Source organism: Ostrinia furnacalis, unplaced genomic scaffold, assembly GCF_004193835.3.
Source record: "Ostrinia furnacalis isolate ACB-3 unplaced genomic scaffold, ASM419383v2 OfSCF4654, whole genome shotgun sequence".
NCBI lineage: Eukaryota > Metazoa > Arthropoda > Insecta > Lepidoptera > Crambidae > Ostrinia > Ostrinia furnacalis.
Window position 1 is genome coordinate 185684 of NW_021134893.1, and position 20423 is coordinate 206106.

Genomic DNA, 20423 nt, shown 5'->3' on the forward strand with positions numbered 1-20423 from the left:
ACGCACGAGTGAGCACACCACAATTTGGGATTTAGTGAGTTCAGGTAATTTTCTAAGTTTCAGAATTGTTCACCAAACTATCTTGTCATGAAACTATCGTATTTATGAATAACACACATTTCATGTAATTAAAATGTAAATGAGGGGCTAAGATAGCTACTTGCAAAGTCATCCTAAGTAGGTACCTATATGATACACAAAAACAAGTAATGAATACTTATGTGATATCCAGTCAGAAACCTTGAAAGACAGTATTTTAAATTTTTATCACAATATCGTACCTACTCCCCCAACAGCTATTTTTAACAGTTAACATAATAAATAGTAATAATACATACATGAGTTTTAATCTACTCCTACATGCAGCTACTTATTTGAACTGCTCTCTGTTAATACCGTTATTATCACAGTATTGATCTAATTTTACGATCAATTAAATCGTTTTTTTAACATCCTAACTAACTTTCATCATTGTTACATTATCGTTTGAGAATTTTCGAGTAGGAGGACCGTTAAAACCACGTAAGTAATGAAGTATTCAATATGATTATTTTTGTACTCGGTAAATAATTTAGTCATGATGATTGTTAATGTCAAGTCATGATTAACAAGCACCATGCTACAGTACCTACCATATGATATGGGGGAACGCACATAGCAAATTAATATTAACATCCCGTTATTTCCTATAGCCACGCCCAAGTTTAGGGGGAAATTATATTTCTATAGAAATAACGGGAAGTTGACCGTTCCCAAATAGTCCCTGAATCATGAAGAGTAGGAAAAACCTGGAGAACACTGAATATCTGATATCTGTGTTTATAACGCCGCCACTGCTGGTATATAAGCGTTCCCTCCACTACCGCGCCGCAGTTACTCTGTGTACAGTGACCGGTGCGCTTCTGTTTCATAACTTTTTAAAAACAAACCTTTTCTAAGGTGAGTTTAGTTTTTATTTTTAAAATATAACGGTATAAGTTATAACCGACAGTATTAAATTGAAACACGTGATTTGATATTTTATGGATGTTTGGTTTGGTCATCAAGCCCAATTAAAAACTGGAATTATTTTCGGGATATTTTAAAAATTGTTTCACCAAGCGGCGAGCTTTCACTTTGATTTTTATTAAAACTAGCTGACCCGGCGAACTTTGTTCCGCCTTAATGGCAATAAATAAGCAGACTTTTTTTTTAATTTCGAACGGGATAAAAAGTATCCTATGTCCTTCTCCTGGCTCTAAGCTACCTCCCTGATTACTTTTAATATTTTTCATAATCTCTACAGTTGCGCCTCTTTTCATCAATTCGTTTAAAATTATTCAAAATATTTTGTATTAGTAGTCTAAAAATAATCACATCTTTTCTGTATTGTAGTAATGTGGGTACTTAGTAAGGCTTGCTCCCAAACAATACGAGTGAAAGGTGTTTGTCGAGTTCCAAGTGCTCCAGTTAACTTTCCAAAAATATTGACATCACTGACTCTTAATTATTTTCCCCACGCAAAACCATTTTGAGTTGATAGTCTAATTAATTTTATCGTAGGTACAAAGACACACAATGCATAAGTAATTACTAAAACTATGTTTTTTGAGCACAACACACGTCATTGGGCAAAATAACATATCAATTTCCGAAAAAAAAAGACATGACAAGTTAAAAGGATTAGCATTTACAGTCACAGTTTTTGTATTGTAAAAATTAATTGGGCACGAATTTTGAGTTATTTTCAAGGACCTAATCTAAATCGACAATATTAATGTATCCCAATTCGTTATGTGCTACGAAAATATGAGTACACCTACCTACTACAAAACTATTTTAGGACTCTTAAGCCTATTTTCACCATCTATCCCTAATTTTTAAGTGACCCCTATAGTAACAAATAACAGGAATTTTGTTTACATAGGGGTGACTTAAAAATTAGGGATTGATGGTGAAAACGGGCATTATTCTAAAAGACTGCTCCACACTTTCAGGAAAACTTCAAAATAAACAGAGACCTAAGAGTAGGTATTATTCGTTTAGTTACTACATAATATTCTGCTAATTACTGTGTTTAAAGTGGTATGGGTGCGTGTGTAGAACACAAGATTGTGTAATTGATGCAATCGTTGAGTGGATCATGGGTTTTTCCAGAAAGGCCGGCCGGCCGGCGTTTTTGTTTGTTGGCAGATGGCTAGACGCCCATTTGTCTGCGGAAACATACAGAAGAATATTCGGAAATATAAACGTTCCCTTGTGAAACTGCTGGCATGTTTAATACGATATTATGGTCATGGCTAACAAAAGCAAAACTGATGATTACTTTCAATATCCACATTATTGTGATGAAATGAAATAGGAATGCTGCTATAAAGTCAACAGGACATCAGATTACATTTTCCTGCTAATTCACTAATGTTGTCTTCCTTATTATTGTCATTAACTTTAACTGAAGTTTAAGCTTATTATAATTTTCTCTGAATCTGATCCGAGCTACGAATAACCACAGCGTTTCTTTAACCATTAGCTAGACTTGTGTTTTCAAATGTTTTTATCGCGCTTTACCAAGGTCAATAATGTAATTTTGTGTAATCTTTTTCGTTTGTTTTGTGTATGGCAGTAGGTACATAAATACACGTCATGTTATACCTACTACGTAGGTAATAAATGCTCGTTTGGATAGAGATAGATAGAGGCAACAGTCCCAGGTTTGATTCCGGATTAGTTACCGAACATCTAAGTATGGCCTAAGTAACCAAATCATCGAGACTTGAACCAGGAAATCGTTTTTTTCCAAATTCATAAAGGTAACAAAAAAATTGGAATTTACATTTCCTACTCAGTTCCAATATTTTTTTTGTTTACAACTTACCATAACTACATAATTGATATTTTAATAGTTCAATCAAACGTGCGTGGGAGTGGTGGTTAATCCGTTTTAATAATGTCCTGAATGTCACTAATGGAATATGACGGATTAATGGATTAACTAATATTTCATTATTAAGTTTATTGCGTGTGTTTTCACTAGAAATGTAAATGAAACCTTTTTCCCCGCAAGTGTGTAGCGCATTCGAGTTATCAGTTATCACAATTTACGCAAAAACAAATGGCAAATCCTGAGATTGCATGCGCATATTTACAAATTTGCAAAGCCCTTGGCACATACTGGACTTATTCTGTGATACTGGCCAGATTATAATCTGTTTGCCACCACTAGGGTTCTAAAACTAACCCACAGATGACGTGGAGTAGGCATAGAGTTAGCTTAATAGTAACAAAAGAATTCGCCAGTCATTATCCGGTTTTTCTCATAGCTTTTTGCATGACTAACCGGTAATTGACATCGGCCTTGGTCGTGGTGACCCACCTCGGGACATACTGTACAATCTCTACAATGTTTATTAGGTACTGGTAGAGCTATGTGGTACTTGTGTATTATTTCTACACATAGCTTATGGTTTTTATTTCCACCATTAACGTTAGAACTCAATTGATGAATACTCATTGTTCAAGTAGTACCTACTTGTTAACATGTAGTTATGGGTATTTTAACAGACACTCGTTAACTGATTGTAATGTACTCGTATGATTGGGCTTGACATAAACAGTCTGTAGTGATATAATGACCTAAGAATATCATCAACTAAGATAATTCATTTGTAGAATGAGGAGTTATTTTGTATTAGTTCCTAGGTAGAACAACAAGACACGAATCAATATTTCCGTGTGAATCTAGTTACCTATATCTATAAAAGCGAAATGTCACTCATTGACTGACTCACTCACGAAATCTCAGAAACTAAAGTGCTAGGAGTCTCAAATTTTGCATGGGAGTTCCTTTTATGACGTAGACCCTAAGAAGGGATTTTGTAAAGTTCAACCCCTAAGGGAGTAAAACGAAGTCCACGCGTGTGCGTCATGCAATGCTAAAGTTTTTTTAACTGAGCAACAGAACTGACAAGTTAAAAGTTTTAATTTATAATCATGACACTGTAAGTTCTTTTAACGAAAAGTTACACATTTTGAGCTTTTGCTGCCTGTATGTGTCATACATAAAAAAGCATTAAGTATTTACCGTGTTAAACTTAATGAATAATAACGTCCAATAAAATGTGTTAGCTAGCTATTAACTTTAGTGTTGCTTGTTCATATGTGTGACCATTTCCAAATGAAGTGTTTGTTATTACCTTTTGTAACACCAGTCGTATATGTACGAGGTACCATTACTAAAATTGCCTTGCTCCCACACTCCCACGTCATTCATTTAGGCACCTTGTTGTTATACATCAATCAGGAGAGACCTTGACCAGTAATAACACCTCAATGTTTGTCAAACGAACTTGCCCCGAATTTTTCTTTGTTGATAAAAGTAAAGCCTTTTACGTGACCTTTGCTACGAATCGGTTGAATGGTGAACTGGAACCGATTGGATATCGATTGCTTCCGTGCAATTCGATTGTCATGAAAATTCGATTGGTGGCATTCACTAGCAACAAGTATGCAGCAAATTCTTTACAAGTACAATTAAAAAAAACGTGACACATTTTCAGGAGGGGAAAACTCGCAAAATTGTAGGTAGGCCAGACTTGAATAGCCTAGGCCCGTAGCCGTAGCATAATGGAGAATAGCTGTATAACAATTAAATTAGACCAACTAGCGAGACCATTCAGAATAAAAATGCAGGCAGGCCTATTATGAGTTTGTGTTGAGTAATGGTTCCATGAATGAGTCATTTTACCTAACGAGTTACTGCAAAAATATTTATGTTTTTTAACCGACTGCCATTGGTGTCTGTGTTTGTCTTTGCGATTCTTATCAGCACTTACTAAATGTTTGTCATGAAACCCTGGCAATCAATAAGGAGTCACCTTTATACCTTTTAGGTATTCAGCAAAAGCTAGACCATCGTAAAATAATTCTTGACTTGACATTTTACCTCTTTAATCTTGATTTCTTACGGTGCTATTACGCTCGGTATGATATGGACACACACTTCCATTCACGCCGGGTTTGACAGACCATTTTTTGGCAGCCCGTCCTTTTGCATTCGAGTGCGAATGGAACCATTTATGACTTCGTGACGAAATGTAAATGGGACGGTCTGCGTACTGCGTCAAACCTTTTCACGCCATTTCAAGTTTTCTTATGCCTTACTTTTTCGATATGTACTTAATCTGGACTTCGCAGTAAGAAGAAAGACTTTCGATCTTCTCCAGCATATTAAACTTCTCTGATCATCTGGCAATGAGGGCTATCGTTTTAGCGCTCACCAGTTGGCGCCACTGTAGAGTAAGGTCCTGTCACTTGCTAGTAGCGAAGACAGTGGCGCCGGCTGGTGAGCGCGAAAGTGGTAGGAGGACTATGGTAGTTGCGCTCATCAAGATGGCGCCACTGTAGAGTAAGGTCCTGTCAATCGCCAGGGGTGCCAACTGTTAAGTATAAAAACGATAGCCCTCATTGTAACGGGTCCTATCATTCCAGAGTAAAACGAAAGACTGCCGATCGTCCCCAGTATATTTCATTTCTCCGATCATCTGCCAATTCTAACTGGTCCTATCATTCGATCCAGAGTAAAACCAAAGACTTGCGATCTTCCCCAGCATATTTCACTTCTCCGACTATCCAGCAATTCTAACTATTACTATTCTTCCAGCACCATGCCAGACCTGTACTACGTGCCCGGATCCGCCCCTTGCCGCGCGGTTCTGCTGACCGCCAGAGCGCTAAACATAAACCTCAACCTCAAACTGGTGGACCTCCACCATGGGGAGCACCTCAAGCCAGAGTACCTGAAGGTAGGTCCGAATACGACAGCCTACGAAAGAGTAGGGAGAGAAGACCACGTCCTCCATTTAGCGATAGTGAAAACGCAGCAGTTTTTAGTGAGTAGCTCCAGTTTTTATTGAGAAGGTCCACATAACTCGACGGCGTATATGGATAGACCATTTTCCAAATAGGTACAACACCTGATCCATTAGGACAACATCAACACTCCTTTGACCCTACGCTAGAGAAGGGTTTCCCAATGTTTATTTTGTCAAGGAACCCTAATTGATTATACTTTTCCTAGCGGAACCCCCTTCTACTCCGCCCGCACGCCCTGCCCCTCCCTTGTGCGTAAACAAGTCGGTGCGAGCGAACAACGTCGGTCACGAAACGTGGGATAATATTTTTTACGGAACCTTTGCGGCCTTTCCACGGAACCCCAGGGTTCCGCGGACCACCATTCGGGAACCGCTGCGCTAGAGAATCTGCGTCATACAAACTCCCGACGAAAAAGGGTTCAAAAGTAACAAATAGATAGTAACATTGTTGTGTTCCGACAGTTAGAGGTAAGATAGCCAGTTCCTCCGTGGTTGAGGATTCCGGGTGAAGCTCGCTTCCACCTTCGGCCTGATCGTCACTTACCATCAGGTGAGATACAGGCCAAGAGCTTTCTCGTTGTGGATAAAAAAATTGATATTTGATACAATACTGAATTTAACATCGTTCATTCGTTTCAGCCAAATGACGTCCACTGCTGGACAAAGGCCTCCCCCAAGGTTTTCCACAATGAACGGTCCTGCGCTGCCCGCATCCAGGCTCTTCCCGCGACCTTTACCAGATCGTCGGTCCACCTAGTAGGAGGCCTGCTAAATTTAACATATTATGCTTTAAAAAGCAATTTTTTTGAATATTCTCCAATATGAACTGTCTACTACAACTCATCAGGAGAATGCACAGCTCTGTGTGAACTATTCATTCAACCATAGATGAAGGGTGATGAGTACGATTGCTGATGAAACAATAGCGCAACAATTTGTAAATACCTATTTGTAGTTAATTGTTTTAACTAATATCTCACAAGTCATGCTGAACTAATTTACAAAATAAAAGTCATGCTTGACAACAGTGGGTTATCGAAGTAAGAGTGATTTTATGGAGATAACAAATACAATATGTAAGTATTTGATTATTGCACCATGTTACTATTTTATCACTCAATGATGACTTTTCGATTTAGGTACCTACCTACACTTCTACAAAAAACAAAAGTAGTAACATTTATCAAAGCCTACCTCATACCATCTATCGAATTTACTTTAATTAAGTATTAGTCAGGGTGTCCACTGCAAATGTTCGAAAAAATTCCCTGACTTTTCCCTGACTTTCCCTGACATTTTTTTCAAAATTCCCTGACCAACTATGTATACAACGTGTCCCAGAATTCAAGGATAAGCCGACGCCACAGGATGGACATAGTCATGACTACTTTAGGAAAAATAAGGAAAAAAATCTATCTCAATTATTTTTTAACTTACACAATAAATTATGAAATTCAACGAAAATTGACACCCCTTATGATATTTTACATTACCACGNAAAACTCTATATTTTAAAAAGTAAAGCTGTTGGCGATCTCCCAGTATTTTTTTCAAAATCAGGGCCATAGAAATACCCAATAACAGAAAAAAAATTAAAGGAAAAAAAACATGTGTTGACCAGTGTAATCAAATCAATAAATAATTATAAAAAAAATATAAATAAACATAAGTTATAAGTTGCACTTTCACATCGACAATAGAAAATGTATCATTTTACTGAAACAAAAAAGTACAACTATTAAAACAAAAAGGAGTAATCTAGTTATGACAAAAAAAATCATAACATAGATCACTCTAATCCTGAAAAAAAAAACTATATGAAAGTAATCTTATTATGAACAAAATTATGTCATAATTTAGATCAATCCACTTCATTAGATAAAAAACTAAAAAGGAGTAATATAATTATGACTAAAAACAAAGTCATAATGTAGATCACTCCAAACCTGAAAAAAAAATGCTTCGATAGTCAAGATCAAAGGTATTTCTAGAGCATAAATAATTAAATCCCTCATTTTACAATCACTGAGAAATTTCGGGAGACAAACAGTGTTTTGGTAGACAAAATCTCAATGTTTCCCTGACTTTCCAGGTGACCCCTCTATTTCACTGACTTTCCCTGACTGCTATGAGCTTCCCTGACTTTTCCCTGACTTTCCCTGACTTTCCAGAATGTGGACACCCTGATTAGTTTTACCCGAAGGAAGATAAAACAAACAATAATAGGGAAGGAAATAGAAGAGGGATCGAACCTACACATACACATTTTACATCTTCAATGGGGATGTTGCCTGGGTCAAAAAGCAAGAGTTTTAATTAGTCCGCCAGTTAAATTATCAAAAAATACTCTACACGTATTTTTCACTTTTTCAAACTAATGAAAATTTAAAGAGATAAAGCGCCCCAAAGTTCATAAGAAGAGGCCCGTGACGTCAACGCTTGCTTAAAAATGCCGCACGTTGTGACGTCGTGCGCAACTTCAACGCACCATAACTATGTAATTATTTGTTAGATTGACAAATAAAAATATATGTGTCCAATATTTTTTGATATTAAACATTACGGACTAAAAAAATTTTTTTAGGCAACTAGCCTATTTCAATTTGTTGCTTTAAATGCCATAATTAGTATTTTAATTGAATTAACTATGAAATTTTAGTTCTTGAAATGATGTAAATAATATTTGTAAAAATAAAGATCAGTGTTTAAGACATCCACGCGCACGCATTTTTAGGATACCTACTTATTTTATTCATTATTTTAATAATTTAATCAATATATTAGATGTATGATTCTTATGATTATATTTTACTTTATAATTCTAAAGAAATCACTTGACTGAAAATATTTTTTCATTCGACAACTCAAACGAGTATCGATGCACATAGTTGTACAAGTAGTAGCTGTAGTATTAATACTACTGCTCTAAAATCTATCACTAGATTAAAAAGATATGAACGAACAACTTCTCTCATACATTTAACTGAGAAGCTTTACTGATTTTAATGAGATTTCCTTCGTGTCTAAATAACTTGGCTAATAGCCAGCGTTTCCTATCCAATTCCCATAAGGGTATAAACGAATATGCACTTTGGTCAATTGCTTTTAGGTATTAAATTGCAGAATGGGAAACCAAGGCCAAATAGTACGTGATGTAATACTGCAGCTGGAATTCGCAGGGCAACGAACCTTTATGGGAGCAAAGTTGTAAAGTACTTAGTGGGTTTTGTCACGCTATAATGAGATGTAGTAGGACCACAGAATAATAATAGGACCACACACTCTAATCTAGATGCGTAACGAGTCTTTCGTTACATTCATTACGTTACGTTCTACTAGTATACATAGAGTAAATTAAGTTCTTATGTGTACTTTTTATTTAAAGACTCAATAAGTTTACCAACGTCTCTTCAATCATCAGTTAACAGTTGCCCACCGCTGGACTGGATAATGTTCTCCCGCAATGCACGACACCAAGCCCACTACAGGGTCATTATTATAAACATCATACTAACTACTTAGTCGGCCGTTTGGTGTAGTGGTTCAGAACGGAGTACTATGCCGAGAGGTCCCGGGTTCGATTCCCGGTCGGGCAGAAATTGAAATGATAAATTTTAATTTCTGTGACGGGTCTGGGTGTGACTATGTATAATATTTATGTATTTAAAAAAAAAAGTATATAAGTAGTATATCCGTTAAGCTAGCACCCATAACACAAGCATTAAGTTGCTTACTTTGGGGCTAGCTGGCGCTGTGTGAAATTGTCCAAAGATTTATTTATTTATTATTTATTTATTTATTTACTGCTTGATAATCTCAAAGAATCTTAAAATATTTTCGTAAACACCTATTTTATTGGAATTACTGCGTGAAGTTGCTTTCGTAGAACCCGCGTACCTAGTTACAAACAATGATGCTTAGAGGGAAATAAACAATATTTACTGTATGATAAAGTGCCGCAAATAAACTACTACAAATAGCATTAACACTTACGTTTTCAAAGGCTTTTTCCTGTGGTTTAGTTATCTTTATTTACCTACATGGTTATAAAATATGTTTGTTGTCAAGTACCCCACCGTAGGTAGAGGTTCTAATATATTTTTAAAACATGTTAGGTAGTAACTACATATTATTATACCTATTGGCTTAAAAAGTAAATATTGTTATCAATTCAACAATAAAACCTAACTATAAACTAAAACTAACTACTAATATAACTTTAACAAACGCTCTAGCCTCAAAAGGAATATTATAAAATGGGCACTTTTGGGCGGTCGACCAATCTCTTTTATGGCTTTCCAAAATTAGTATTCACAAGGCGATTCCACATTAACTAGTATTCACACGAAGACTACGAATTCAAGTTCAAGGCTGTTCAATACAAAATATTATAAATTAGGCATTGTCGTAGCTATGCGTTGTCTGTGATATGAGACAGATGATACTTATCATTGCAACTTGTATAGCTACGATCTTAGTCTACAGCTTGGTCTAGCTGGAAGACAGCACAGGGACTAGAACAGAAATTGCAAACACCTGAACAATTTATTTTATACTTCTAGTATAATTGTAACTCATTCAGTGATTAATTAGACCTCCCAGATCTATATCTGGGAGGTTTAATTAACCCAATTATTGTAGAATTTTTAACGTCTGACAACAATTTTTTGGGCTTACTTTAACTGCTCTAATATGGTGTTTAATATTCTAGGTTTAGTTCGTTCGTTCGTTCGTTTCAGCCGAAAGACGTCCACTGCTGGACAAAGGCCTCCCCCAAGGATTTCCACAAAGACCGGTCCTGCGCCGCTTGCATCCAGGTACTTCCCGCGACCTTCACCAGATCGTCGGTCCACCTAGTGGGAGGCCTGCCCACGCTACGTCTTCCAGCTCGTGGTCGCCACTCAAGAACTTTTCTGCCCCAGCGGAGACACATCAGTTAACATCTACTTCAGTTAATTACGGTATTTAGCTTTGAATTTGATTGCTATTGATATCAATTCTTAAAATCTATCTTAGTAATCCTTTAGACTCTAAAGTTTAGAGTCAATTCAACTCAAACATCATGACTCTGTCCGCAGGTACCAAAATTCCCTTGAACCGGTTCATAACTTGTAATTACGTAATATTGTGGCCGGTTCCACTCGTTGGCAACAGACGGAAAAAACTCATTTTCGATTTCGCTGAAAACATAGCGTGTGTATATTATTAACTTCGCTCCCATTTTTGTTTGAGATCGAGTAAAAAGTTATACAAAGTTATGTAAAATTATAGTATGCAAACACGTAAGAATGTTCTGAAAATATTATGGTTATGATGCAAGTACCTAATCAGACGTCTTTACATACAGCAGGGCATACAAGGTTTGGTTTATTAAATTATTAAATATTTATTATTATTAAAAATTTATTAAATAAATAAATCCCATCATGTTCATCCTGTGCACCTATAGATGTGTCTTCTATTCTATTCGATTCTTTAAATTTTTACTTTAACCATAGACAAAACACCATGTTTTACGGCTTTAAAAAGCCTGTTATGGTGAGGAATGTTAGTAGGTCAGTGAAAGCAAAGGGTGCCCTTCTGTATCGATCGATTTCAGGGCCATTATTATAATAACATAACTATCTACAATCAACAAATCGTTATGGCCACGCTTTGTTAGAATCAAATTATTTTTAACAGCCTTGAAGGTTTTGTATTAATTAAAGTATTATGTATTTGGACGTGTATTGAATACAGGCCTAACATCTATACTAATACTAATATTATAAAGCTGAAGAGTTTGTTTGTTTACTTGAACGCGCTAATCTCCGGAACTACTGGTCCGATTTGAAAAATTCTTTCAGTGTTAGATAGCCCATTTATCGAGGAAGGCTATAGGCTACAACAACATCACGCTACAATCAAAAGGAGCAGAATAGCAGATCAACAATGAAAAATGTTGCGAAAACTGGTTTTCACGCGTACGAAGTCGCGGGCACAGCTAGATTATAATAAAAATGTAGTTTTGCATAACACTAGTCATCGTGTCGTTTAGGGCTCTATGTATATTATAACCACACAATAGCTATGACAATAGTAAAGGGATTTTCACGGTCAAGGTTGCTTTAAACTAACCACAAACTCTACCAGGTATTCCTCCAAGTTATTTTCACACGGTACAGGTATTCTAACCGCCTAGCCTTGATAACAACTGTGGTATATCACGCAGTGTGTATCTATAAACTTTTTAAATCGATTTTATTAATCTACGTCACGATTAGGCCGAAGGTGGAAGCGAGGTTCACCCGGAATCGTCAACCACAAAGAAACTAGTTCTTTTAATGCACAAAAAGACAGGTTACGACCGCAATCGCACCTGCTGACTGATGTTAAGTGAGATGCAGCCTAAGGTGGTATACATACGGCCCATATGCTGTCCCGAAGTGGTGGTAGGGCAAGCTATATGAGCGCCCTGGAAAAACAAATAAGTACTGAATAAAAGCTTTGACCTGCCCAGTAAATGCCTATTTACTCTCACCTTGAAAAGGACCGGATTACAAGATCCAGCGTTGCCGCGTCCAGGCTCTTCCCGCGACCTTTACCAGATTGTCGGTCCACCTAGTAGGAGGCCTGCCCACGCTACGTCTTCCAGCCCGTGGTCGCCATTCGAGAACCGTTCATTATGGAAAACCTTGGTGGAAGTCTTTGTCCAGAAGTGGACGTCATTTGGCTGAAACGATCGAACAGTGTTCAGAAAAGACATCAATCAAGATTTCTCTTTCTAAAACCTATTTTCCATTGTCCACAGCTAAACCCCCAACACACAGTGCCCACCCTGGTAGACGACGGGCTATCAATCTGGGAGTCACGCGCCATCATCACCTACCTCGTGAACAAGTATGCCAAGGGCAATTCCTTGTACCCTGAGGACCCGAAGGCGCGCGCGGTGGTGGACCAACGCCTGTACTTCGATATCGGCACACTGTACCAGAAGTTCTCGGAATACTTCGTAAGTATTTTTAGTAGCAATCAAAACCAGGAGTTACTAGAGCTGACATTGCCATAAAGTTGTTGGAGCGAAACTCCATAGTTTTATGTCTTAAAATAATTGTGATGGAAGCGCCAAAGATCGACGTCACTAAAGTTCTACCATGGTATTTTACAACTATCACTCCAAGAATCATACTTGATTTTACCAACCAACCCACGAATAAACGCTTTCAATGCAAGTACAATCTTTATAGATGCACTCAAAACTTTTCGAATGAGTCGGTCCTGATCCTGAAGTATATGCTTGTAATTCCAGTAACAGATTCTGGTACAATTTTTTGGCAGTTAAGTCCTGGCTACACAGGAACAGCAGTAAGAACAGGAGGCAGGTTAAGCAATATGTATGGTATGTGCCAGTGTTGTCGAGCGAATTACAAACTGTCTATATTTCTTCCAGTACCCACAAGTGTTCGGCGGCGCCCCAGCAGACAAGGAGAAGTTGACAGCTGTAGAGAATGCCCTCAAGCTGTTCGACACATTTCTGGAGGGACACAAGTACGCTGCCGGCAACAACCTGACAGTCGCTGATCTGAGTCTCATCGCCTCAGTCTCCAGCTTCGAGGCATCCGACATCAACTTCCTCAAATACCCTAATGTTAAGAGGTGAGATTCAAATCCCACTGAGTTGTAGTTTAGTTGCTACCTACCCCTTTGAAAACAAAATTTCTGTTATGTGTTACCATAGGGGTCACTTAAAAATTAGGGATTGGTGGTAAAAACGGGCATAAGTGTCCTGAAAAAACAAATGACGTCCACAACGTTGACACAATATCCACTTGTTGTATTTTTGTTTTGGGCAAGTTATATTTAAGACATGTACCTATCTAATTCCCTTAAGGTACCTTTTATACTATAAAGAATTTAAATTTCTCCCGTCACAACTCTAAAATAAGAGTTTATATGCCTAGAGCTTAGCCATAAATACAAGATCGATTGTCTTTTGAAGGGCAAAAAGTATAGGTTTATCGGAAATCAGCCAATATCACGCAAGGACATTATGTATTTAGTCCAGTCAATAAAGCNAATTAGATTTATTGCGATTCAGTTTGGGGAAAAATATAACATAGTCGATAGAACTTTACTCTCAATTCCGAAGTATAACACAGGTTCTAACGATATTTTTTTCCAGATGGTACGAGACAGTGAAGAGCACAGCACCCGGATACGAAGAGGCCAATGGCAAAGGTCTGATCGCGTTCAAGGAACTGGTCAACAACATGCTGAAGAAGTAAAACCGACTTAGGATCTACCTTCTTGAATAATCTTTATGGTGGACACAAGAGGTCACAAAATCGTAAATCATCAAATGAAATATGTTGTTGTCAGTTTGTGTGCACCCACCATCGTGTTTTTCATTCCAAATTCTATCACTGCTCGATTTGTACAGTTGTACCTACTGTTTTTAAGTTATGATGTAAGTGTAAGGCACAAATAAATTATATAAAAACACATTTCGTTGTTGTTATTAAACCTTATTAAACTGTCCTGAAAATAATATGAATCTAACTGAATGAACCTAAATGAATCTGCCATAATGAGGCATGACGAAGGCTCGACCTTTTATTAAAAACTAGGTGACCCGGCGAACTTTGTTCCGCCTTAATGGCAATAAATAAGCAGACTTTTTTTTAATTTCGATCGGGATAAAAAGTATCCTATCTCCTTCTCCTGGCTCTAAACTACCTCCCTGACAATTTTCAGCTAAATCGGTTCAGCCGTTTTTGAGTTATAAGCGAAGTAACTAACACGACTTTCTTTTATATATATAGATATTACTAAATAGTTACCCCTGTTAACCACTTCCAGTAAACTATTATCCCATCAAAAACAATACTTGTCAAAAAAACCAAGTCTCGCAACTCAGTTGTTCTACGGTAAAAAGTTGTGAGATCCATGTAATACCATGTCCAGGCCAGGAAATCTCTAACGTTTTACATAAATTATTGACTTGGCCATCGCACTAAATAATTTGGTATAATCCGGCTGTATCTCCAGGTCACCTAGATACATTCCATAGCAGCTGTAATAGACATTTAGGTACATACATTTACCAATTTTGGTGATAAATAGGCATTTTGTATTAGTTTTTGTATACTTAACGCCTTAACAAAAACAAAGGGTAATATTTTGGTGTTATACATAGATTTCGAATATAAAAAATATATAATTTAACTAATTAAGACATGACAAAAAAACTGAGGTATGTCTCGTTTCTGTCGGGCCTGGGTCACAGATGACCGTTCTTCTTTGAAGCTTCTATGTCTGCTAGAAGTGCCTTAGAATTTTGATGATCGGTGAGTCAGTCAGTGAGTCAGTGAGTGACAAAATTATTAAACTACTGGTTCAAATTGAATGAAATTTTAAATATACCGTGTCTTTACAATGCCTGCATGGCTAATGAAAATTCAGCCTTCTAGTTTTATCCACAACGAAGTTACAGGCGGTCGAAAATGGCCTGAATTGCTTCGAGAAAAGGATGGTACGGCCGTGCCGCTTTTTTGCTCGACTTGGTGGGGGCACTGCCGTGCCCCCAGATGCTTGTGATATGAGTAGGTTCGCCACAAAAATCCAGCGGTCAACGGGGATCAAACTAGCAGCGTTGGTGGTACCCCGACAACGGTGATAACGTTGGTCTATTGTTGCCTTAAGCAAAAAAATAACGAGTTTAATTAAATTGCGGGGTTCTGTATCAAAGTACTATAGAGCCCCACTTCCTGCATTGTCCCTCCTACACAAGGTACAAGGACAGCTTAGGTGTTTATACATGAAGGCGTCATAAAAAAAGAATATCCCGAAGTGGTGGTAGGGCAAGCTATATTTGGGGCGTGTAAAAGTGCCCTAGAAAAGGCCTATGTACCTACTGAATAAACTATTTCGTTTTCATATAATATCTACCTACATATCTACAACTAATCTACATAATAATATTATCTAATATCTACCTTCAGTGATCGTGGATGAGCAATCGCATGCAAAATCATGACACTTTATTTACTTTTAAATTTCAATTTATTATTCACTTATGTATCAAACATTTACTTAATATAAAACTATGCACTATACCAGTCTCACGATTACAGCTCCGTCTTGGCTTTGAGCTGTGCCACGAAGGCTCTAAACATTTCTACGCCTTGGCCGTTCGCTTCGTCGTATTTGGGGGCAGTAGATTTGACCAACTCGAACCACCTGTAAAATAAATAACGTTTTAGAACTAATGTAATCAGTATTTAATAATACACAAGGTTTCTAGATTTGACTACTGACGCGCCTATTCTTCAGTATTTAAAGATTCACATAGAAGGTGCTTATTTGCTTTGACTGTGGTTTTGACTATTCTGCTACACGTGACGATACTCGTCGGAAATTCAAATGATCTTATCCTTATTAATGATGTACCTACTGTATTTTGAGGTTTTTAGAATGAACAAAACAACGCTTGAATATTAAACCACTAGAAAAAAAACACGTGTAACATTGACATTGCGAGGCATACAAGTTTGCTCGTTTGATGCACCGCGAGTTTGTAGCCTCAATGTTGATACATGCCTTGACAGTTGCTCCTACTTTTAGCATCAGCTATCGTAATCGCCGAAGCCGGAATCATTGAATTATCGAATAGATCCAGTTTATTCTGTAACCTATTATTGGTACCGTTTGATAGAGCTCATGAAGCACTTTCAGGATCAGTAACTAGTTTTTTGATATCTTGTATAATTTAGAAATAATGTAGTGAGATCACTTATCGTTTCCACCCTATATAAAGTGGAAATTGTGATGCTGCATCGACAGTCGCAAAATCGCAGATAGCCGATGTTAAAAGTACAAAGCATTTGATGACTTACTTGTTGACATTCTGGTAGGATTCGATTGATATGCCAGCAGCGTCAATAGTAGACACAGTAGCCACGAGCGACAGGTCAGCCAAGGTCAGTTCTGAGCCTGCCGAGTACTTCTGACCCTCGAGGAAGGTGTCCAGGAACTTGAGAGCCTCTTCCAGCTTCTTCAACAAGGCTTCATCAGCAGGAGCACCGCCGAAGACTTGGGGATACTATGGACAATTGACAAAATATAATAATATCATTTAAGTAACATAACAGTGTAATAAAATATAGGTATAAAGAAAAAAACTAGCTAATTAATATTCTTCATCTTTATCATCAGCAGTAGCAGCTTAGAAGTCCACTGCTCTCCAACATAGCCTTACTCAAATACGCGCCCTGTCTGCTAAAATACGCCTACTACTGTTTGGACCAAACGATAACTGGTAGAGAATGTCATATGGCATTAAGTTCGCCTTTCGTAGTTATTTTTTTGTGTGCAATAAAAGTGTTATATAAATAAACTAGCTTTCCGCCCGCTTATTCGCCCGCGTGTAAATTTATCTGTCACAGAACAACTTTATCGCGCGCGTCCCTGTTTCAAAAACCGGGATAAAAACTATCCTATGTCCTTTCCCGGGACTCAAACTATCTCTATGCCAAATTTCATCAAAATCGGTTCAGTGGTTTAGGCGTGAAAGCGAGACAGACAGACAGACAGAGTTACTTTCGCATTTACAATATTAAGTATAGAAGTATAGATAGAAGGCCGTTTAGAAGAAAAATACTATTGGTTGTCTAATTACACCTATGCTAGTAAATATTCAAAATGAGCTACAACTTAGAGAAGGCAAAAACACATTTACCTATTGTAAAAAGAACTTACAAAGTACGCAGCAAATCTGGGGTACAGTGTACCCAAGTCGAAGTCCAGTCTCTGGTCCACCAAAGCCCTCGCCTTCGGATCCTCAGGGTACAGGGCTTCCCCTCCGTACTTGTTGACGAGGTATCTGCTGATGGCGCGCGATTCCCATAGCGAGAAACCGTCGTCTACGATAGTGGGAACTGTGTGTTGTGGGTTCAGCTGGGGACATAATATTATGGTGGTTAGTAATTCCTCCATTTAACTGGGTTTTTACTAGACTACTAGAGTAAGATACAGCAATAATATTAGAGGCGCTTTAGCCCTTAGATTTAGGCATCGGTCTAGCTGATTCGAGAGGACGCTAAAGGTGACCGTATACCCATCATAACACAAGCATACCTAAATTTAGCAGCTTTTTTTTAAAGGATGAAATGCGGTCTTAGTAGACGCCGGTTGTCTAGCCACTTTTATAATAATAATAATAATAAGCCCCCCATAGTCCAACCTTTCGTCCGAGCTCGACCAGCTGAGCCACGTGGGGGGCGGACACTCGCAATGAATTTACCATGCGGGTGACCAACAAGGCAAGGGCAAACCCATCAAGATGGAGTTAAGAAGTAAAGGTAAACGTATAATGCCGCTTCCCGGGGGCGATCGCCGGGGCGCGCCTGGAGCCGATGCTGGGCGCCACAGCATACGAGCCATCGGTGGCGGGGGTTTAGGTGGACGGCCCTCTGCCGGGGGACCTGCTTTAGGTGGGAAACCTGAACAATGCGAGTTCACCCAATTCTCACAGCAACAAAATAATTGCTCAGTAACGCCAACCGAAGATGTTTCGCAAGAGGCACGAGCCACTAATCTTGCGACCACTAAGGCTGGTAAACCCAGAGTGCGCATGAGATGGGATGACGAAATAAATACTTTCATCATGCGCACATACTATCACATCACAAAATTAGAGACAGATCGTACCATGTACTGCAAAAACTTATACGACAGGTTTAGACTTAAATACCCCAATCTTGATGTTTCGGGACAAAGAATCGCAGATCAACGTAGAGTTATAATTCGAAATAAATTACTCTCCGACGACACCATAGAAAAAATCAAATTAGAAGTAAAAGAACAGCTTGAATTAGAGGCAGAGTTACTATCAACCCCAGAACTTGAAATGAACACAATATTGGCACATTCGCGTGACTCTAGCTTTGAAGACAACCTTCCTTTAAACTCACTTAGAACAGCTCGTGCAAATGAGTATTTCTCAAAAAAAGTGTACATTTTGAAAAAAAAAAGTGTGCTTCGAAACAGTTCAAAAGTTTTATATTTATAAATCATCACACAAAAAAAACACACACACAATTTTGAAGGATGAATATTAATCTTTAAGATAACGAAGAATTATAGCTATAATCCTACTTATTACCAAATATTTAGATNTATTCAAACCCACTTTAAAAGTTCCGCTATGAACATTGTACTTACTAAAACTGAACTTGAGAACATTAAAGAGTATCTAAGACAGCAAGAGTTAATACAGAAATACCACGAAGGAAAAACTAACCATCGCGGTATTACTGAATGTTACTTAGCTTTGTCAAATAAATATTTTTGGCCTAAGATGAAAGATAGCATCTCGAAATATATCAATGAGTGTAATATTTGCGGTCAAGCTAAATACGACCGTAGTCCAATCAAGCAACAGTTTCACATAGTTCCTCCGCCCACCAAGCCTTTTGAAATCTTGCACATTGACTTATTCACAGTTGATACAGAAAAATACCTAACACTAGTTGATGCTTTTTCTAAGTATGCCCAGGCGTACCATCTTCGCGATGGCACTGCTATTAGTGTAGTACAGGCTGTATTAAAGTTTTGTACCCATCATGGAATCCCTTCAATTATAGTATCAGATCGTGGCACTGAATTTACAAACCAGCTTTTCTTAGAGTTCACTCGCGTTCATAAGATCCAGCATCACAAGATCTTAGCTCATGCTCCAAACGAAAACGGAATAGTAGAACGCTTTCACTCGACGTTGTTAGAGCACTTGCGATTATTAAAACTGCAGCATCGCAGCGAATCGGTAGTAAATCTTATATCTTATGCGATCTTAGCGTACAATAGCTCGATACACAGTTTAACTAAATGTAGACCCTTAGAGGTTATTACTGGTCACTTCGATCCCCGCGACCCAATAGATATCGAGTTAACAGAGCATTTATTGCAACAATATATCATAGATCATCGCGCTAAGATGAGCAAGGCTTATGAGATGATACAAGATTCATCTCTACGCCTCCGTACTGAGATCATGGAGAATCGTAATAAAACTAGAGAGGCCGAAGAAACGTATAATCCCGAGCAAAACGTTTTTGTTAAAAACCCTATGGCCAGTCGTCAGAAACTAGCACCGCGATACACTCACGATACTGTTTTAGCCGATCTCCCTATACATATTTACACTAAGAAAAAGCGTGGTCCCGTGGCTAAGTCTAGGTTAAAGAGAGTCCCTAATAGTGCACGCTTGTTGCAGGATAATAATGATGATCCTGCTCCGGGCAGCAGTCGCACAAGAGATCCTACTTGACAGCTTAGAAGACGGTCCAGGCATTCTCCCTTTCAAACTAGGTCCTACCAAAATAATATCCCACTATCATTCCTTTCTCCAATTTATTGATATCGATTACATACAGTCTAAGGTAAATTTAGTTAGATCACAGTTAAATGATGTTCGGCCTCAGTTAAATAATAAGACTTTAAACTTGTACGAACCACATATTGATTATCTGAGTAAGAAGCTAGAAAAGGTTGCTGACCAGTTGCAAACGTTTGAAATGAATCGCGTTAAACGAGGAT

At 38.0% G+C, this 20423-nt stretch overlaps 2 protein-coding genes across 2 annotated transcripts; one reads left to right on the top strand and one right to left on the bottom strand.

Annotated features, from left to right (window-relative positions):
* The first annotated feature begins 649 nt into the window (after window positions 1–649).
* On the top strand, window positions 650–14332 carry GSTd2 (glutathione S-transferase delta 2). Its single transcript, XM_028314240.1, has 5 exons — window positions 650–939; window positions 5639–5780; window positions 12640–12840; window positions 13279–13484; window positions 14011–14332. Exons 2-5 carry the CDS (start codon window positions 5643–5645, stop codon window positions 14111–14113), a joined length of 648 nt encoding a protein of 215 aa, XP_028170041.1. The 5' UTR covers window positions 650–939; window positions 5639–5642; the 3' UTR covers window positions 14114–14332.
* A 1535-nt stretch (window positions 14333–15867) lies between these two features.
* On the bottom strand, window positions 15868–17837 carry GSTd3 (glutathione S-transferase delta 3). Its single transcript, XM_028314241.1, has 3 exons — window positions 17586–17837; window positions 16724–16929; window positions 15868–16067 (listed from the first exon to the last, which is right to left on the bottom strand). The coding sequence occupies exons 1-3, from the start codon at window positions 17820–17822 to the stop codon at window positions 15956–15958; spliced, it is 555 nt and encodes a 184-aa protein (XP_028170042.1). The 5' UTR covers window positions 17823–17837; the 3' UTR covers window positions 15868–15955.
* Between the last annotated feature and the right edge of the window lie 2586 nt (window positions 17838–20423).